General features: G+C 42.5%; 1 protein-coding gene across 2 annotated transcripts in view; it reads right to left on the bottom strand.

Annotated features, from left to right (window-relative positions):
• The window catches only part of ITPRID1 (ITPR interacting domain containing 1), a 337,509-nt gene that overhangs the window by 171,422 nt on the left and 144,831 nt on the right, over positions 1–21,256 (bottom strand). For both annotated transcript variants that reach the window (XM_068236573.1, XM_068236574.1), the window contains exons 2-5: positions 21,008–21,145; positions 19,895–19,926; positions 13,868–13,909; positions 5,325–5,376 (exon numbers count right to left, since the gene is read on the bottom strand). In XM_068236573.1, the coding sequence (XP_068092674.1) occupies positions 5,325–5,376; positions 13,868–13,909; positions 19,895–19,926; positions 21,008–21,048 (167 nt within the window). In that variant the 5' untranslated portion in view covers positions 21,049–21,145. The remainder of the gene's footprint in view (positions 1–5,324; positions 5,377–13,867; positions 13,910–19,894; positions 19,927–21,007; positions 21,146–21,256) is intronic.

Here is a 21,256-nt window from a genome sequence, read left to right as displayed (position 1 = left end):
GTCTGAGGGGGTGGGCAGGGGGGGGGTCTGAGGGGTGCTGTGGGCGATCAGAGTGCAGGGGGGGCAGATCAGTGTGTTTGGGTGCAGACTAGGGTGGCTGGAAGCGCCGTCGGGTTGTTAACCCCTCAATCTCTGCGTTACAAGCGTATAATACGCTTTGTAATGTATACAAAGCGTATTATACAGGCTGCCTACTGCCCTGGTGGTCCCTCGATCACTGGGACCACCTGGGCAGGAGGTAGCCTGTATAATACGCTTTGTATACATTACAAAGCGTATTATCGCAGCGATTGAGGGGTTAACAACCCGACGGCGCTTCCGAACGGCCGGCGGGTTGACGCCGCGGGTGGGCGGAGCCTATTTCCGGTGGATGCGCGTGCATCACTGCGCACGATCCCCGGCCCGGAAGAGTCCTAGGACCCGACGCCAATTAGCGCTATGTGGTCCTGGGCATGCCACTTTGCCGCCGCCAATATACAGTGGGCGGGCGGCAAGTGGTTAAGCAATACCAGTTGCATGGCAGGCCTGCTGATCTATTTTTGCTGAAGTAGTGGCTGAATCAAACCAGAAACAACCATGCAGCTAATCTTGTCATATCTGTCAAAATTGTCAGAAAAACCTGATCTACTGCATGCTTGTTCAGAGTCTATGGCTGAAAGTATTCGAGGGAGAGGATCAGTAGGGTAGCCAGGTAACTGGAATAGCTTAAATGGAAATAAATATGGCAACCTCCATACACCTCTCTCTACAGTTCTCCTTTAAGCTCATTGACCCCTGATCTACATACACAGGTGAATCCAATTATGAGAAAGAGTATTTAAGAGGGTCAGTTGTAAGTGTACCTCCTCTTTTAATTCTCTCTGAAGAGTAGCAACATGGGGGTCTCAAAACAACTCTCAAATTACCTGAAGACAAAGATTGTTCACCATCATGGTTTAGGGGAAGGGTACAGAAAGCTGTCTCAGAGATTTCAGCTGTCTGTTTCCACAGTTAGGAACATATTGAGGAAATGGAAGACCACAGGCTCAGTTCAAGTTAAGGCTCGAAGTGGTAGACCAAGAAAAATCTCCGATAAACATAAGCAACGAATGGTGTGGTGAGAACAGTTAGAGTCAACCCACAGACCAGCACCAAATACCTACAACATCATCTTGCTACAGATGGAGTCACTGTGCATCGTTCAACCATTCAGCGCACTTTACACAAGGAGAGGCTGTATACGAGAGTGATGCAGAGGAAGCCTTTTCTCTGACCACAGCACAAACAGAGCTGCTTGAGGTAGCCAGCTTCATTTTAGAATAAGGTGCTGTGGACTGATGAAGTTAAAACGGAGTTATTTGGGCATAACAAGGGGTGTTATGCATGGAGGAAAAACAACACAGCAATCCAAGAAAAACACCTGCTAACTACAGTAAAGTATGGTGGTGGTTCCATCATGCTGTGGGGCTATGTGGCCAGTGCAGGGACTGGGAATCTTTTCAAAGTTGAGGGATGCATGGATTCCACTCAGTATCAGCAGATTCTGGAGTCCAATGTCCAGGAAACAGTGACAAAGCTGAAGCTGCGCCGGGGCTGTATCTTTCAACAAGACAATGGCCCTAAACACTGCTCAAAATCCACTAAGGCATTCATGCAGAGGGGCAAGTACAACGTTCTGGAATGGCCATCTCAGTCCCCAGACCTGAATATAATTGAAAATCTGTGGTGCGAGTTAAAGAGAGCTGTCCATGCTCAGAAACCATCAAACCTGAATGAACTAGAGATGTTTTGTAAAGAGGAATGGTCCAAAATACCTTCAACCAGAATCCAGACTCTCATTGGAACCTACAGGAAGCGTTTAGAGGCTGTAATTGCTGCAAAAGGAGGACCTACTAAATATTGATTTCATTTCTTTTTTGTGGTGCCCAAATTTATGCACCTGTCTAATTTTGTTTAACAACTTCAGCCTTCAGTCGTGTTTCAATTTATGCATCCAAGCAATTTTTACCTCCCATTCATTCGCCTATAACTTTATCACTACTTATCAGAATGAGCTGATCTATATCTTGTTTTTTCCGCCACCAATTAGGATTTCTTTGGGTTGTACATTTTGCTAAGAGCTACTTTACTGTAAATGCATTTTAACAGGAATAAGAAAAAAATTGAAACAATTCATTATTTCTCAGTTTTCGGCCATTATAGTTTTAAAATAATACATGTCTCCATAATTAAAACCCACATATTGTATTTGCCTAATAGTCCTGGGTATTACACCATTTAAATAATGTCCCTATCACAATGTATGGCGACAATATTTTATTTGAAAATAAAAGTGCATTTTTCCGTTTTGCATCCATCACTATTTACAAGCTTATAATAATAATAAAATAAATATTTCATCTTTACATGGATATTTAAAAAGTTTAGACCCTTAGGTAAATAATTACTTTTTTATTGTAAGGGTTTTTTTTTAAACATTTTATATGGGTATTTTTGGGAGGGTGGGATTTAAATAGTACGTTTTTTTATGTAAATATGTGTTTATTTCTTTTTTTTACACATGTAGATGTAGTTTTACTATTTGGCCACAAGATGGCAACCATGAGTTTGTTTACATTTCGTCACTCTAAGCGTAACATGTACGCTTAGAGGGACATAGGGGGGACGTAAGAGGCAGAAACAGCGAGGCTTCCGAGAAAAGCCGTCACTTTTTCTGCCAAGGAAAGGGATCAATGATCGGGCACCATGTCCAGATTCATTGACCTCCTGGCGCGATCGACCGCGGGAGCGTGCGGGAGCGAACATGCAGTCTTTTGTACATATATTATACGTCCAAAAGGCCAAAGTAGGTAAATAATTATTGCACACGTTCTGTAAATCCAATAAAGTTAATTTCACTTCTCAAATATCACTGTGTGTGTCTCCTATATGATGTATTAAACTGACATTTTTCATCATAACAACCAACGATTTATACAAGAAAATCATGACGATTAACAAGGTTGCCCAAACTTTCGCATCCACTGTATATACTATATATATATATATATATATATATATATATATATATATATATATATATATATTATTAAACAAATTCAAAATATCTTAAAAAGGTAGACTTTTAACCATTTAAGCTCACGGGTTGTTTTCACCTTATGGACGTCTTGGACGAGAGGAATTTTCACATTTCAGCACTCCTCCCATTCATTCCTCAATAACTTTACCACTACTTATCACAACAAAATTATCTATACCTTGTTTTTCCTGCCACCAATAAGGCTTTCTTTGGGTGGTACATTATGCTAACAATTATTTTATTCTGCTTACCACAAGATAATATATGCGTGCTCATGCACATGCAGCAGAACGCAATGGACGTTAAGGTAAGTGCCTGATTTTAATTTTGGGAGGTGGGTGCGGGTGACCCTTCCCGGCGCTGGCCATGCTGGGGGGGGGACGGTGTCGCCTGCAAGTTTGCAAAGCCATATTTATCAGGTTCTACTTGGTTGATGCACACATTTTTTATTTGTTGCAATCAGTATTGCATTTCTATCCTTTGGAGGCGGGTGGTGAATGTCTTGTTGCGTGTGAGCCACCCCTGAGCCCTACAAGCTTGGGGGCCCCATGCTTCACTCCTTTCTTATGTGTCACGCCCAGGTCATGCACATGCAGCAGAATGCAATGGTCGTTAAGGTAAGTGCCTGATTTTAATTGGAGGTGGGTGCGGATGGCCCTTCCCGGCGCTGGCCATGCTGGGGGGGGGGTCGCCTGCACCTCCCAGCCTCCCCCTCCGGCGTGCTGCAGTGGGGGTTCCAGGCAGTGGTTGTATGGGGGCATTGGGGAGCCTCCCTTGTGGCGCTCCTGTATAGTGCTAATGTAGCATGAACTGATTCCCGCAGGGCAACCGCTTTGCGGTATTAGTTTTAGACCCTGCATATTTTGGCATGCAAAAGCAAATGCACATTTGCATGAGCGATGTCTCGTGATTAGCCAATTAGGCCAAGTTTGCAAAGCCATATTTATCAGGTTCTACTTGGTTGATGCACACATTTTTTATTTGTTGCAATCAGTATTGCATTTCTATCCTTTGGAGGCGGGTGGTGAATGTCTTGTTCTAGGAGGTGAGAGCTCTGGAACAGGCTGTTTGCGCCTGTCCTCCCCCCTCTGAAGTGTTGTGTGTGAGTCACCCCTGAGCCCTACAAGCTTGGGGGCCCCATGCTTCACTCCTTTCTTATGTGTCACGCCCAGGTCAGGCACATGCAGCAGAACGCAATGGGCGTTAAGGTAAGTGCCTGATTTTAATTGGAGGTGGGTGCGGGCGGCCCTTCCCTACGCTGGCCATGCTGGGGGGGGGTCGCCTGCACCTCCCAGCCTCCCCCTCCGGCGTGCTGCAGTGGGGGTTCCAGGCAGTGGTTGTATGGGGGCATTGGGGAGCCTCCGTGTGGCGCTCCTGGATAGTGCTAATGTAGCATGAACTAATTCCCGCAGGGCAACCGCTTTGCGGTATTAGTTTTAGACCCTGCATATTTTGGCATGCAAAAGCAAATGCACATTTGCATGAGCGATGTCTCGTGATTAGCCAATTAGGCCAAGTTTGCAAAGCCATATTTATCAGGTTCTACTTCTTTGATGCACACATTTTTTCTTTGTTAAAATAATTATTTTATTCTAAATGCAATTTAATGGGAATAATGATAAAAATAAATTGAAAAAAATCATTTTTTCCCAGTTTTCGGCCATTATACTGTAGTTTTAAAATAAAACGTTCTACTGTGGATAAAAGTTACACAATTTGTTTGCCCATTTGTCCCTGTTATTGCAACTTTTAAATTATATCCCTAGTACAATGTATGGTGACAATATTTTATTTGGAAATAAAGGTGCATTTTTTTCAGTTTTTATCCATCACTAATCACATGCCCATCATTTAATAATAATAATATACCTTCTTGACATACATATTAAAAAAAATTCAGTCCCAAATGTATGGGATGGGAACAAAGTGCCTGCAGGAGTGGCGAACATGAGCGAGCAGGAGGCAGCGTGGTAGCACTAATTGAGAATGAATTGAACAAAAACAGTGATCATTCTCGGTGGACATGTACGGATTGGCTCAGGGGACTTTTGTCCCCTACCACCGTTCCCCCGTGACGCCGAGACCATGGCGATTGCGTGCTTCCACACGATCGCACGCATAGCCCTGCAGACTGCACAGGCGTGAGCCTCACATCCCTGCTGATGCAGCAGCACCTATTGCAGATGTGAGGCTCACATTTGGGAGGCAGTAATGGTTAAAGTTTGTACATGATACAATAAATAAAAAATGATTAACATTGACTCACCTCATATAATCTTTGACAGATAGCTTCATCATTCCTATTCTGTTTACAAAACCTGTTTAGTTTAAAAAAAAAAAAAAGAGAGAGATGTGATTTAGAAAACTATAAAATGATTTCACAGTGTGATACTAAAATGTACTACCATTAAATAACAAAAGACTGGATGCATTGTACTTTGGTAGGTTGTCTTCTGACATTCATAACATATATGAAGTGGTGAATGCAAATTTAGATCTTGGGAAAAACAATATACATACTGTACTTGGACTCTTTAAAGGCTTTTGACACTCTCAATAGCCTGGGGTAGTAGCGGAGGATACAGAGACTATAGTAAAATGAGTGTATGTGAATAGAGAGCTGGTAAAGGGACAAAGGGTAAAGAGTTGTGGTAAATAGCTAAAATTTAAAATAAGAAACTTTTTGCAGTAGAGTCCTGCAAGGACAAGTACTAGGTCCAATCTTTTTTAATCTATGTATTTATGATGTAGTAGGTTTCATAGAGAACAATGTTGCCATCTTTGCAGATAATATAAAATTATGCAGAATTATAAACACTAAGCAGGATAGTGACAGTATGGTCATATGGGCAAAGAGATGGCAGATGAAATTTAGTGTAGATAAATGGCATATACCTGGGAACATCAGACTTGCAGAAAGATTTAGGAATACTGACTTACAACAATTCTAGTATATATAAAACAGGAAACCAAATAACAAGATGCTAGTATACTACTGCCTGCTCTGTATAAATCCCGTGAGGCCCCATCTGGAGAATGGGATACAGTTACTGGCACCACACTATAGGCTTCCTTTGGTGTGGCATACTTGACATACTCAAACAGGTACAAAGACAGGCAATCAAATGAATCACCGCAAAAGTCTCACTTACCAAGAAAGGTTGGCCAAACTGGGCTTATTTAGAAAAAAAAAGTTAACTAAGAGGCGAATCAGCCGCACTGAGCCTGATTCAGGCACTGCCCTGGACCGTAATGTTGATATGGCTGTGGTGGCGCAGGGGGATTGCTCAAGAAATTTGGGTGCCAGCAAAAGCTGGACCTTGAATTACGTGTCTCCTCCAATTTGCTACAACTTTGAGTTGGTGGGAGAATAGTGTTTTTTTTAAGTGGCCCCGGAGTTTCAGCTCACGCTGCGCTCAACTGAACATCGACGGAGTAATACGTATGCCTAAGAGGTGACCTGATTAACATGTACAAAAGAAGGGCAATACATAAGCTTGGCAGATAGGCTTTTTGTCCTTAGGCTTGTACAGAGGACAAAGGAGCATGATATGTATTTGGATGAAAAAGGGTTTTTCCATCTTATAGGCTCTATTCACACCTGCGTTTTCAAAACAAGAGTGATTTTTCCGCGATTTCACGCGGAAAAATCACTGAACTGCGCTATAACACTGAAACGCGGTCGCCTGGAAATCGCCTGAAAATGGTGCAGGCTACTCGTTTGCGTTTGGCGTTTTTTTTTGGGGGCGATTTGCGGTGACTAGCGCAAATCGCTCAAGTAAGAACGGGCCCATAGGGTTTCATTATGCTAGCGTTTTTAAAAAGCGCTAGCGTTTGAGCATTTTGCCGAAATCGTGGCAAAATGTTCTAGTGTGAATGGGGCCTCAAGATTTATAATTTGCCATAACATGGCAAATTTTAAATCTGCATTCAAAATAATCCTGAGACAAAGATATAAAAAGTATACATTCCTGGGGCTTCCTCCAGCCCCCTTCAGGCTAATCAGTCCCTCGCTGCCCTCCACTATGGCCTGGATCTTCCGTTATGGGTAATTAAGCTAGTCAGGGCATAGTGCACATGTGCGGGGGCTGCCTGCGCGCATGTGCCTCATCATGTTTCCATCACTGGGACTGTTCTGGGCCCGCACAGAATGCTCCTGGCCACAGGATCATGACGGGGAGTGTGCGCGGCTGGACTGCGCCTGTGCCGACTGGCTGAATTACCGGGACTTATAGTGTAAAATCTAGGTGGCAGAGGAGGATGGCGAGGGATCGATTAGGCTGGAGGAAGACCCAGGTTAGTATGTATTTTTATTATCATTTCAGGTACACGTTAAAGGTGGCTGTAATGCTTTCCTTGCATTGTAGGACATACTTTCTACCATAATTACTAGGTAATTCCTGGCAGAGTTGATTCAGGGAAATTATCTGATTGCCACCTGGAGTCAGGAAATATTTTTTACCTTTAAAGATGAATTGGCTAAGCTTTGTAAGGTTTTTTTTTTTTACCTTACCTGCATCAACTGGGATATGTAAGTGTGCAAGGTAGAAATGTATCTAATTTATTTATTTTTTTCATAGTTGAACTTGATGGATATTTTTTTTTCACCAAACTATGTAACTATATTCTATCCGGTTATTATAACACTAAATATAATCATTTAACTCAATTCCAACCTTCTGGTAGGAAGCAGGTATGATTAGTTATTGTTCACAGGAGATTACACATTGGAAGGCAAGATTACTTAACAGGCAATAGGATAATAAAATTACTGTTAGACATACAAGATAAGATATGCTTATATTATTAAATATGAAAAAATAAAGTTAGGCACATTCTAACATGATAACTTCTGGAGTGGGTGCTGCAGCAAAAAAAAAAAAAAAAAAAAAACTATCTTGAAAAATCTCTAATGGCCTATTGTCATATACAGCAGCAGTAAAAAGTATGTGAACTCTTTGGAATTATATGGATTTCTGCACAAATTGGTCATAAAATGTGATCTGATCTTCATCTAAAGGTGGTCACAAACCATACAAATAAAAGATCCAATTTTTCGCCAATTCGATAATTTCGATCGGTTGTCCCACATTTCTTTGTTTTCGATAAATCCAATCAGATTTCCTGTTTTTTTTTCCGATTTTTGGAGAATGCACATGTTGGAGATTTCAAACCAACTTTATCAAGAATTGTATGGTGTGTGATGAATTGTCAAATACTTGATGCACAGTTCCAATCAATATTTTCTGAGCTATCAATTATATTATTCATGATTAGGGAAAAATTTAACATAGGTGTGTGGTACATTGGTCAGATTTTAAAATTTTTACAATCAGTCAGAAAAATGTATTGCTATTCTTGAATTGAACAGACATTTAAAAAATTGTATGGTGTGTGGCCACACACCAAGTCAAAACAATAGACAATCACAGTCTGCTTAAACTAATACCACACAAATAATTAAATGTTTGCATGTTTTTATTGAACACACCATGTAAACATTCACAGTGGAGGTGGAAAAAGTATGTGAACCCTTGGATTTATTAACTGGTTGAACCTCCTTTGTCAGCAATAACTTCAACCAAATGTTACTTTCCTGTAGTTGCAGATCAGATGTGCACAGCGGTCAGGAGTAATTTTTGACCATTCTTCTTTACAGAACTGTTTCAAATTCAGCATTAGTCGTGGGATGTCTGGTGTAAATCGCTTTCTTGAGGTCATGCCACAATATCTTCTATGCTTCCATAACTTCTATGCTTGGTTTGTTGTTCCAGGGCAACCTTCAGAAATGTGTGGGCCCCATCCTGGGAAAACCTACTGGACCCACCTCATGCCAGATCACAATCTGCAGAAAGCCGCTCTTTAACCACTTGAGGACCGCAGTGTTAAATTCCCCCTAAAGACCAGGCCATTTCTCACAAAAAAAGGGCCATTGCAGCTTTAAGGCCTCGCAGCAGGGCCGCACAACACAGCACTCAAGTGATTCCCTCCCCCCTTTTCTCCCCACCAACAGAGTTCTCTGTTGGTGAGGTCTATCGCTCCCCCAATGTTTGTTTGTTTTTTATAAATATTTATTTGTTTTATTATTCAATAAAATAGTGTATTTTTTACAGTGGCCCCTCCCCCCCCCCCCCCGCCAGCCTATAACTGTGATCGGTTGTCATAGGCTTCAGCCTATGCATTAACATGTGGATTATAATTGTGCATGAGCTCTCAGATCCATAACCAACACAACCATCTGTACATACTATCTAGACTAGAGCACACTAAATACAAAGACACATACTACATGCATACCTCACACACAGGCAGTATTCCTCACTGTCTCCCTGTCCTGATGAATTCCTTGTAGCATAACTCTGGTTACCAGCTTGGTTCAGAGCTGTAAACAGTCAGAAAGGAGATCAGTTACAGCTTTCTCTGCTCTGGATAGCTTGGTCTCCATTCAAATGTCAATATCTACACAATACTAGAATCATGTGTACAAATGTTACAGATTGCCCAGCAAGGTTATGGTGAACCAGAACTCCTAGGAGTTTGTATGGGGCTGAAAGAGACCAAAAAAACTCCATAGTAAGATAAACTTATGAACAAATGTGAACAGACATTATAAGATGATAACTTACTCTTGCGGAGACTGAAGTGAATAATGATGAGAAGATGCATTTACAAGGAGGGAGGTCAAGAGGTATCTGTGACTAGAGATGGCCCAAACAATTCGCCGGCGAACGGTTCCAGGCGAACTTTGGGTGGTTTGCGTTCGCAGTGAACCAGGAACTTTTTTAAAAAAAAGTTCGGTTCGCCCATAGACTTTAACTACTTTGGCCTCCTGGACGTATTAGCTACGCCCAGGAGGCCATGTGCGGGTCCGCGCGCTCCAGCGGGCAATCGCGCACGTGCACGCGCACTCCCGGCGTGGTTCGTTAGCCTGGCAATCAGTGAATCGGGCTATGGTGCCCGATCACTGATTCCTCTCCCCCGCAGAAAAAGCGACAGCTTCTCTCAGAAGCTTCGCTTTTTCTGGCTGTTGCATCCCCCATGCGTCTCTCTAAGCGTATGTTACGCTTAGAGTGACGTCATGTAAACAAACTCATGTAAAGTAAACTACAACTAAAAGTAAAATTAAATAAAACTCAACACACATTTACACTCTAAGACTACTGTTTACATCCCACCTTCCCCAAAAATACCCAAATAAAATGTTTATTATAAAAAATAAAAAACAACAACATTACAATAATAAAAAAAAACATGTAAATATTTACCTAACGGTCTAAACTTTTTAACCCTTTCTGGACCAGCACCCTCTGCCCCCTTAAGGACCAGAGGGTGCTGGTCCCCTAAATCACCGCTTCCCCACGAATCGCCGCAATGATCCGCCGCTCCCGATAAACACGCCGCTCTGTCCCCGCCGCAGGCTGCTCTCTCTGCCGTTGCTATGACGGCAGAGCGCTGTGCGCCGGTCAGGAGCCGCTTTCATTGGCTCCTGACGCTGTCACTCCATGTAAGCCAATGAGAGCGGCTTACATGAATGACAGGGCCAGGAGCCAATGAAAACGGCTCCTGCCCGGCCCACAGTGCTCTGCCGTCATAGAGGCGGCAGGGCAGCAACGAGCGGCGGGGACAGAGCGGACCGAGCGGCGGAGATGGGCAGGGGCGCGCGGTCAATGGGACGTAGAGTTTACGTCCTGTCAGGACCGCAGCGCCCCCTGCCCGACATAGATTCGCACTCGCTTGGTCCGAAAGTAGTTAAATATCAACGTGAAGATGAAATATTTCTATATTTTTTTTATTTTAAACTTGTAAATAGTGATAGATGCAAAACGGAAAAAATGCACCTTTATTTCCAAATAAAATATTGTCGCCATACATTGTGATAGGGACATAATTTTAATGGTGTAATAACCGGGACATACGGGCAAATACAATATGTGAGTTTTAGTTATGGAGGCATGTATTATTTTAAAACTATAATGGCCGAAAACTAAGAAATAATGATTTTTTTCCGTTTTTTTCTTATTCTTCCTGTTATAATGCATTTACAGTAAAGTGGCTCTTAGCAAAATGTACCCCCCAAAGAAAGCCTAATTGGTGGTGGAAAAAACAAGATATAGATCAGCTCATTGTGATAAGTAGTGATAAAGTTCTAGGCGAATGAATGGGAGGTGAAAATTGCTCGGATGCATAAAGTGAAAACGACTGAAGGCTGAAGTGGTTAATGGCCGCCGACTTTAACGGTTAATAGCACAGTCCCCGACTGGGGCTTCGCACCCTGAGCTATACCAGCCCGCATACTCCATGGTATGGGGGGGCTCCGGGGGGTGGGGCGGCCAAGCCTTCCCCCCCCCCCGGAGCCATTGTCCAATCCATCGACAGGGGGCTCTCCCCCACCTCCGGTGAGCCAGGAGGAGGTGGGGGTGATGACTCCCTGGGGGGGGGGTTCATGGTGGCATCTGGGGTCCCCTTTAAGAAGGGGACCCCAGATGCCCACCCCCTCCCAGGAGAAATGAGTATAGGGGTACAAAGTACCCCTTACCCAATTCCACAAAGGGTTAAATGAAATAAAAACACAACCACGAAAGAAGTCCTCTCATTTTCTTAATTAACCAGAAATACTTACCTGTACCTTTAAAAAAAAATTCCCACGCCAATATCCTCGGTAAATGATCCAACAAATTACAGTATCCTCTTATGTTGTGATCTTCAATTAAGTTGATTGAAGATCTTCGAAGCCCCCCACATAGCAGAGAATGCGTCCTTTCTGCTATACTAACGGCTCATGAATGATCTTTTTAATGAATCGGTTCTTTTTTAACGATCCGACTCTTTTTTTTTTTTTTACTTTAAAATCAATTTTCTCAAAAACTATAAGGTCTTTTTGAAAAATGTTTTTTCCTCTTGTTTCCACTGTTCTTCTTAACATTCCTAGTAATTTTGGTGTTTCTAGCTTTTAAAGAGGCTTTGCTATTAACCGTTAAAGTCGGCGGGGGTATATTTTCCCACGGTCAGAAGGAGAATTTACACTGAAACTTTAAAATTGATTTTCTCAAAAAACTATAAGGTCTTTTTGAAAATGTCCTCTTGTTCCCACTGTTCTTCTTAACATTTCCTGCAAGTTTGGTGTTTCTAGCTTTTAAAGGGGCTTTGCTATTAACTGCTAAAGTCGGCGAGCGATTAATTTTCCCACGGTCAGAAGGAGTTATTTTAAAATGATTTTCTCAAAAACTATAAGGTCTTTTTGAAAAAAAAAATCCCCTCTTGTAGTTATTGAAAGAGCTCAGGTGTTAGACACCTTGAAACATCTTTTCCATTACTTTTCTGGCCAGCATAAATGTTTCTAGTTTTCAAAGTTCGCCTCCCCATTGAAGTCTATTGCGGTTCGCGAAAGTTCACGCGAACCGAATTTTCACGGTAGGTTCGCAAACCGGGTTCGTGAACCTAAAATCGGAGGTTCGAGCCATCTCTATCTGTGACAAATGGAAAGCTGGTGCTGTTATTGGATGACATGATTATACCAGCAAGCATCCCCTCAGAGCTTGCAGGTCTGGCCAAGTGTCTGATAAGTGCCTTTATGTGCTTCATGGTAGAACCCCTGTAGCGGGCCCTAGAATTATCTTGGCCCCATCCCAGCCTCCTCTCACTGATGGTCTATCTTCGGCTCTGTGTTGTCCTGTTACAACACCCATCTTCTGCTGAGCTTCAGCTGGTGGACAGAGGGCCTTAAGTTCTCCTGAAAAATGTCTTGATAAACTTGGGAATTAATTTTTCCTTCGATAATAGCAATCCGTCTAGCAGCCCCAAACCATGATGCCCCGCCACCATACTTCACAGTTGGGATGAGGTTTTGATATTGGTGTGCTGTGCCTTGTTTTCTCCTTACATCGTGTTTGGTGTTTCTTTCAAACAACTCAACTTTTGTTTCCTCTAGCCACAAAATATTTTGCCAGTACTGATGTGGAACATCCAGGTGCTCTTTTGCAAACTTTAAAAGTGCAGCAAAGTTTGTTTTGGACAGCAGTGGCTTCCTCTGTGGTATCCTCCCATGAACTTCATTCTTGTTTAGTGTTTTACGTATCATAGATTCGCTAACAGTGATGTTAGCATATGCCAGGGACTGTTGTAAGTCTTTAGCTGACACTCTAGGATTCTTCTTCACCTTAATGAGCGTCCTGCGCTGTGCTCTTGCAGTCTTCTTTACAGAATGTCCACTCCTAGGGAGAGTAGCAGCAGTGCTGAACTTTCTCCATCTATAGACAATTTGTCTTACCGTGGACTGATGAACAGCAAGGCTTTTGGAGATACTTTTATAACCCTTTCCAGCTTTATGCAAGTCAAAATTCTTAATCGTAGGTCTTCTGAGAGCTCTTTAGTGTGAGGCATCATTCACATCAGGCAATGCTTCTTGGGAAATGCCACCCCAAAATTGGTGTGTGTTTTTTATAGGGCAGGGTAGCTGTAACCAACCCCTTCAATCTCATCTCATTGATTGGACTCCAGCAGGATGACACCTCACTCCAATTCGCTCTTGAAGAGGTCATTAGTCTAAGGGTTTACATACTTTTTCCACCTGCACTGTAAATGTTTACATAGTGTGTTTAACAAAAACATGGAAACATTTAATTATTTGTGTGGCATTAGTTTAAGCAGACTATGATTGTCTATTGTTGTGACTTAGATGAAGATCAGATCACATTTTATGACCACTTTGTGCAGAAATCCATATAATTCCAAAAGGTTCACATACTTTTTACTGCTACTGTACTACATTCTCAATACTGTGACAGACTTGTTTGCCAGCTGGACCCCTACCTTTTCCATAAAGGCTTTGGCTGATGTTCTTCATTTTAAGCTCTGAAAAGAAAGTGATTAAAAAATGTTAACGCTATCACGTAGGTAGTAAGAAAAAGAATAGATCAAATAAAAAGAGCTTGATTCCAAACATCACAAGGTACCATACCTCTTTATTCACTCCATTATAGAGTACACCCTCACAGCCCAACCCAAAAGTTAGTATGTAAATAGAAACTTTGTGACTTTCTCTACTTCACACAGGCTAGTCATTCACATTTCAATTTATGGGTCCAATGGTTGATGTATTCCAGCATACATGCTAGAAATTATATTAATATTACAGTATTGTACTAGTGGTTCCCCCTGACTGAGTTATTTTGAACACCTACCAAGGTATTTGGCAAGGTAGCATAGAACTTACCAGATACTGCTGTTGTTCATTGGGGTACTTTTGGTTACAGCAGAAAATGTAGCAAAAAATCCTTATTTATGAAAAGCAAGTACCTAGAAAGGTTCACTTGTTGGGGAATACTCTACAAATGGTGAGGAGGAGCAAAGATCTCACGGAGCACCCCTGTCCAAAGTTGTGGACATGAGGCTTATCACAACTCATTCTCCTGGTTCTTGGAGAGAGTGGGGCAACAACCCCTGTGCTGTGAGGGTAGGCCTCAGTCAGGAGGTGACTTATGGTGGAATCTGGAAGACCCTTTTAGTAAGGGACCCATATATAGAGATGGCCCGAACGGTTCGCCGGCGAACGGTTCCCGGTGAACTTCCGTGGTTCGTGTTCGCGGAGAACCGCACATTTTTCCAGAAGTTTGATTCGCCCCCCATAGTGCATCATTAGGGTCAACTTTGACCCTCTACATCACAGTCAGCAGGCACATTGTAGCCAATCAGGCTACACTCCCTCCTGGAGCCAGTTCCCCCCTTATAAAAGGCAGGCAGCGTCAGGCACTGGACTCACTTGTGTGCCTGCAGTAATTAGAGAAGGGAGAGCTGCTGCATAGAGAACTATAGGGAAAGCTTAGTTAGGCTCTTGTAGGCTTGTTAGCTTGCTCCTTGCTGATTCTTATTGCTAAAAAAAGCACCCCACAACAGCTCTTTTGAGAGGTAATCTTGTTCTTGTGATCTATTTTTTTTGTGTGTGGCCCACTTGCATTATATACAGCCCTGTCAGTCAGTCACAGCTGGCCTTTGGTGTAATTCCTACTGTGCCACTGCCAGGCCCAGCACATTCAGTGACAACCTGTGTGTGTGATAGGCAGCTGCACATTGTAATACCCATTACTGCATATACCAAGCTGTTGTGTTGAGTGAACCCACCTCATCACTGCATATTCCTACCTTTTGTGTTGAGTGAACCCACCTCATCACTGCATATTTGTAATCCCATCCCAATCATTGCATCTGTTCACTGTTCAGTGCACCTACCTACCTACCTACATACCTACCTACGTGAGCGCATGCATTTTTAATACCACCAGTCACTGTACCTGTTCACGGTACTTGTGTGTGACAGGTGCACATTTGTAATACCCATCACTGCATATACCTACCTGTTATGTTCAGTGCACCCACCTACCTACGTGAGCGCACGCAGTGTGATATTTAATACCAACAGTCACTGTACCTGTTCACGGTACTTGTGTGTGACAGGTGCACACTTGTAATACCCAGCACTGCATATACCTACCTGTTGTGTTCAATGCACCCACCTACCTACGTGAGTGCACTAGAAACACCTACCTGTTGTGTTGAGTGCACCCACCTCATCACTGCATATACCTACCTGTTGTGTTGAGTGCACCCACCTCATCACTGCATATACCTACCTGTTGTGTTCAGTGCACCCACCTACCTACGTGAGTGCACGCAGTGTGATATACACCTACCTACGTGAGTGCACGCAGTGTGATATACCACTCCGTGCATACCTGTTAACTGCACCTGTGTGACTGCACATTGTATTAGTCAAGTCAGTGCATACATTTCACTTCATCCCCACCCAAGATAATAAGGTTGTTGCTTCATTGTGGACAGACCAAATTTGATCAGCTGGACAGTCACTGTTGTTCTATCTTCTATCATTGAGCTACCACAGCCCGGCGACCATATGGGTTTGAAAACCTCCACGGCCTGCACTCTCTCCATGGTGCGCACCAGTCCAGCATGGCCGTCACTACACAAACAGCTGTTTGCGGTGCGTTACACAGTGAGTTTGGTGTGTCAGTGTGAAGCAGTACTCTAATTACACTCCCTGAATGATGTATACATATGCAAAATGTTTTAAAGCACTTTAGGCCTGCAATTTAGCATTCAATGTGATTTCTGCCCTTAAAACGCTACTTTGGGTCAAATCCAGATTTTTCCCTGGGACTTTTGGTGTCTATCCCACTCATCTATGCCCCCTCCAGGTGTTAGACCCCTTGAAACATCTTTTCCATCACTTTTGTGGCCAGCATAAGTGTTTCTAGTTTTCAAAGTTCGCCTCCCCATTGAAGTCTATTGCGGTTCATGAAAGTTTGCGCAAACCGAACTTTTGCCGAAGTTCGCTTCGTGCTTCGTGAACCAAAAAACGGAGGTTCCGGCCATCTCTACACATATACTGTATACCCACCACACCCAGTTTATATTAATAACAACTTTTCTGTCACTATTGCTATTTATTGGCACTTTGAAAATAAGTAAAGTGACAATACAAGATTGCAATAAAAAACTATGGGGCCCTGTTTTTTCTGCTCCAATAGCAGGCAGAAGAAAACTAGCGGTTGTGGATAAGGAACTATCTTTTTACTAATATAGTGTAATCCTGGTTTATGAGCATCATTTGTTCTGGAAACATTGTTCCATAATCCAAAACATTTATAGAAAAATATTTAATACAATGTACAGTACAGTACTGTATAAAGTAAGTAAACATACTTTCACTACAACTAACAGAATCATTGCTATCTTTTGGCCTCCCCCAACTTTTTTTTCTTTAACAAGGAACTTACCCAATGCTAATTGTGTTTTCTTTTTTTTTAGGATATTTTGGACATGTCACATTGCACAGCCCTCCATTCAGATTAAGTACAATTAAGTACAATTACTGTACTCTCCTTTCCACATTAAAAATGTACTTAAATGCACTTAAAAATGGCTGTAGCAATGCTAGCATGTTATGCAATTACAGGTACTATAAAATAAGGCATTCAATGTCCATTCTTCACAGTAATATACTTTATTATATTATAACTTATTCATATTTACTTCATTTCTTTGAGGCAAGGTTCACACTTGACTGTTTTGAACACATTTTCCTGCATGTGAATTTGCATTAGAACTTACAGTCTCCGTAGGCCTTCTGGGTTTATTAGGCCCTTGCAGTGTCCCACTCTGGCCCTTTATTTTTTTTAACACACACAAGCAATAGAACACAGCAGTACATGCATCCAGCTACATTTGAAATTGGTCAGCAGGTGCTCGTCAGCCAATCAGGATGCACTGTCATACACCCTTTACCTGCCATACCACATCTAGCAGCCATTAGCATTCAGGTGGGAGGCTTCAGTTGGACGCCATCGCAAGATTGCGTCGCTAGCAGGACCACCCCATGCAGGCATCCCTCCCACAGGAGCCCCTCCCTAACCGCTCACCTGTCCGCCATGTCCTAGAGCTGAAAGAAAACGTTTAAAAACACACGATTGGTTCACACAATCTTGCAATGGCGTCCAACTGAAGCCTCCCACCTGAATGCTAATGGCTGCTAGATGTGGTATGGCAGGTAAAGGGTGTATGACAGTGCATCCTGATTGGCTGACGAGCACCTGCTGACCAATTTCAAATGTAGCTGGATGCATGTACTGCTGTGTTCTATTGCTTGTGTATGTTGAATTTAGCATTCAGTATGGAGGCAGTGTTGGTGGGTTTTCTGGATGTGAGAGGTCCAGAGCCTGGGTGTGAGAGGTTCAGGCCCACCTGCACTCCCCTCCAGGTATCACGTGTTGGCCTTGGGGCCCCGGCCAGTGAGAGAGGTCCGGGGCCCCTGGCCATCGTGTGAACCAATCGTGTGTTTTTAAACGTTTTCTTTCAGCTCTAGGACATGGCGGACAGGTGAGCGGTTAGGGAGGGACCCCTGTGGGAGGGATGCCTGCACGGGGCGGTCCTGCTAGCGACGCAATCTTGCGATGGCGTCCAACTGAAGCCTCCCACCTGAATGCTAATGGCTGCTAGATGTGGTATGGCAGGTAAAGGGTGTATGACAGTGCATCCTGATTGGCTGACGAGCACCTGCTGACCAATTTCAAATGTAGCTGGATGCATGTACTGCTGTGTTCTATTGCTTGTGTGTGTTGAATTTAGCATTCAGTATGGAGGCAGTGTTGGTGGGTTTTCTGGATGTGAGAGGTCCAGAGCCTGGGTGTGAGAGGTCCAGGCCCACCTGCACTCCCCTCCAGGTATCACGTGTTGGCCCTGAGGCCCCGGCCAGTGAGAGAGGTCCGGGGCCAGTGGCCATCGTGTGAACCAATGGTGTGTTTTTAAACCTTTATTTTTTTACCCTGACCCTGACAATCCCCATATGCTGTGTTATTTTGCTTAGCGTTCACAGAAGCATTGTGTATTTTTTCTGTTAAATGCCTGGCTCATGGGCAAACTTCACAGCTTGGTTTGTATACTCTACAAAAACATTTCAAAAAAGTTACAAGTTGAAAAAGAAAGAACTTACAGTCACCGGTCATGTTCATATCTAATGTATTTTTTCACATCCAGGAAAAAAAACCTTTAACCTTGCAGCTGAATTTTATATACTTCTTAATGTTTTCTCATTATCATTTGGTACTGTTGAAAAAGTGTGTTTTTAAAAACACAGACACATGCAATAGCCTTGATTCATAAAACTCTGTGCAATAAAAACAATCTGGACATTAAAATACCATATTCTGTAATTTAGACTTTTGTGCGCTAATTCATAAAAATTTTCACAGGTGTGGAAAAAATTCGGTAATTTACCAAAGCCCATTGACAAGAGACCTGTTCGGTAATAGCAGAGCAGTAAGGAGCTGTCTCTGTGTTGTTACACGCTGTTCTGTGCAGTGAGGAGGGCCTTACAATAGTAAGAGGCATCCCAACATCCCTTTAGAATGTACATGTTTGTTGTACTGCCTCTGCTAGCTCTAAATCCGCCTATTTTTCTTTCTTGACATTTTATTTAATTGTCACAGCTTAGAAGAACTTCCTAAAGATATTACACACGCCATGCTTAGGTGATTTCCCCACTAGCTCCTCTGCATCTTTAAACAGGAACCTAAGGTTAAACAGCCGAAGGCCTCCAAGGGAAACCTCTTTTGTTCCGCTGCTCCCTTCCTGGGGGGTGCAAAAGGTTTTTCCACCTGAGAAGCCTTTGCAACCTATCAACATCCAATCAGCGGGACTTGCAGGAGACAGGGGCTGTTTCTATTGGCTCTGCTCCTGCCAGTCAAACCTCTCTCTGCTTCTGCTTCTGTGAGTCACTGCTGGCTCACACAGTCCTGCACAGTCTCTGCACTGTATATGCCACACCATAGGTGCCGATAATGTTTCTGGGCTTTACCGCATGTGCTAGTCTTTATGAATTGACATTAACTGATGTGTTGAGGTATTTACTGTACAATTCGGTAATTTTCTTCACTGCTCGGTAATTTCAGTTTTCCATGCTGCAACAGCCTTTATGAATTGACATTTTCCTAAGTGCTCGATAAAGTCAGCTTTTTTCTGCGTTAGCGTATGCGGTAATGCTTTATGAATCGAGGCCATTGTGTCCAAAACTTTTTCCCACGGGGAAGTGTTAACCTTCCCTCTAGTGACACTAATATTAGTTTCACTTCTCTTGGTTGCAGCACACACATTAATAAAAAGGCTAGAAATAGATGGTAATGTAATGTTTGCACAGCAATAGTAAACCTAAGCAAGTGTCTATATAATTCACATTATCTCATGTTTACTTTTTCATGTCAAAGATACTTTTATTGATTGAGCAATAGTTCCTAGCATGAGAGCTATTGTTAGTTTATCTTATCTTACCCATCTGCTTCATGTTCTGTGTTCCTGGTAAGCTGCAAACAGAAAAAGTTCAGGTAAAATGAATGTTAAAGATAGTTGAACATGTTTACCATATGCGTTAGTGTGAAAATGAGAAAACAGCTATTTTTGTGTGTGTGAAAAACACATTATTTATAACATGAAATACATAGATTAGTACAGCATGGTGGTTTTCAGCATTGGTCATGCGCTGAACTGGTGATTTTATAATCTTAAAATTTCCAGAAAAGTAAAAGTATGTACAATATTGCACACGTGTCAAAGCCTGAATCATAATGATTTGGCTTATACAGATTAATTATGTATGACATTTCTGGCCTCCTTAGTGTCACCATAACAAATCCTGGCCACTAGCTGTGTGTGGATAGGCATGTCTCTCTTCTAATATAATGGAACAGTGAAGTGGGAAACATTCAGAAGTCTTTTATGGAATAATGAGAAGAGAGGACTAGAGAGGAGGAGAGAATAATATTGTTAGCAGAGTGGAGATTTTATGCAGGGCGGTATCTGCAGACAATTGTAGCTAAGTAGCAGGGAGCAAGATTGCAGTGTGCGAGAGATTCTTGAATTGTATACTTTGTGTGATAGGCAGCCAAAGATTCTCAGGCAAAGCTAGTGAAATTGTTTTCACCACAAACATGCTGTACATGCTGTACATATTTCCCAATAACAGTTGGGCAGCTTGTCCCCCGAGATAACATAACCAGGAAGAAGGATGCCCTCCAGATAAAAACTAGAATATATATGGAGAACATCAGGTATTCTACAGAGCAGCAGCGCCTCCAGTACAAGGTGCATGCCATACCTGTACTCCTGTAGATACACCTCTGCCTTTACTGGCTGTTTGGATTTCACAGATAAGTCAATAATTGTTAAAGAAGCTCTGGCCAATCAGAAGCATTGTTGGACATAAGACAGCCAGATGCTTTGTTCACCTCTGAAAGTCCAACACTAAGAAGTGGAATAGTGTAAAAGTTCATATTAGGGCATAAGGTCTGCTAATGGAAAATATAAAACTGGGACTGCACAAATCTATTGAAATTCCTATTTTCCAGAAAACTGAAAATAAAGCAAGAATTAACTGTTTAACTTTACCTTTTTGTGACTTCTGAATGGTTAAGGTCAACAAGGTCCATGACTTTTCACTGTAAGCTGGAAATTCTTTACACTGGAGTCCAAGTTGGTGCTCTAACCCATGACCAGGGGATCGGGAAGCCATGTCAATCTATAACCCTGGGCATAAAGATATAGTATGTTAGGCCGTCCCATTATATAACCTCGGACATAAAGAAATAGCATGTTGAGCCATGTCAATCTATAACCCTGGGCATAAAGATATAGTAT

This window comes from Hyperolius riggenbachi, chromosome 5 (genome assembly GCF_040937935.1).
Source record: "Hyperolius riggenbachi isolate aHypRig1 chromosome 5, aHypRig1.pri, whole genome shotgun sequence".
NCBI classification, from domain to species: Eukaryota; Metazoa; Chordata; class Amphibia; order Anura; family Hyperoliidae; genus Hyperolius; species Hyperolius riggenbachi.
Note: the sequence above shows the minus strand (reverse complement) of the source record. Positions and strands in the feature narration are given on the sequence as shown.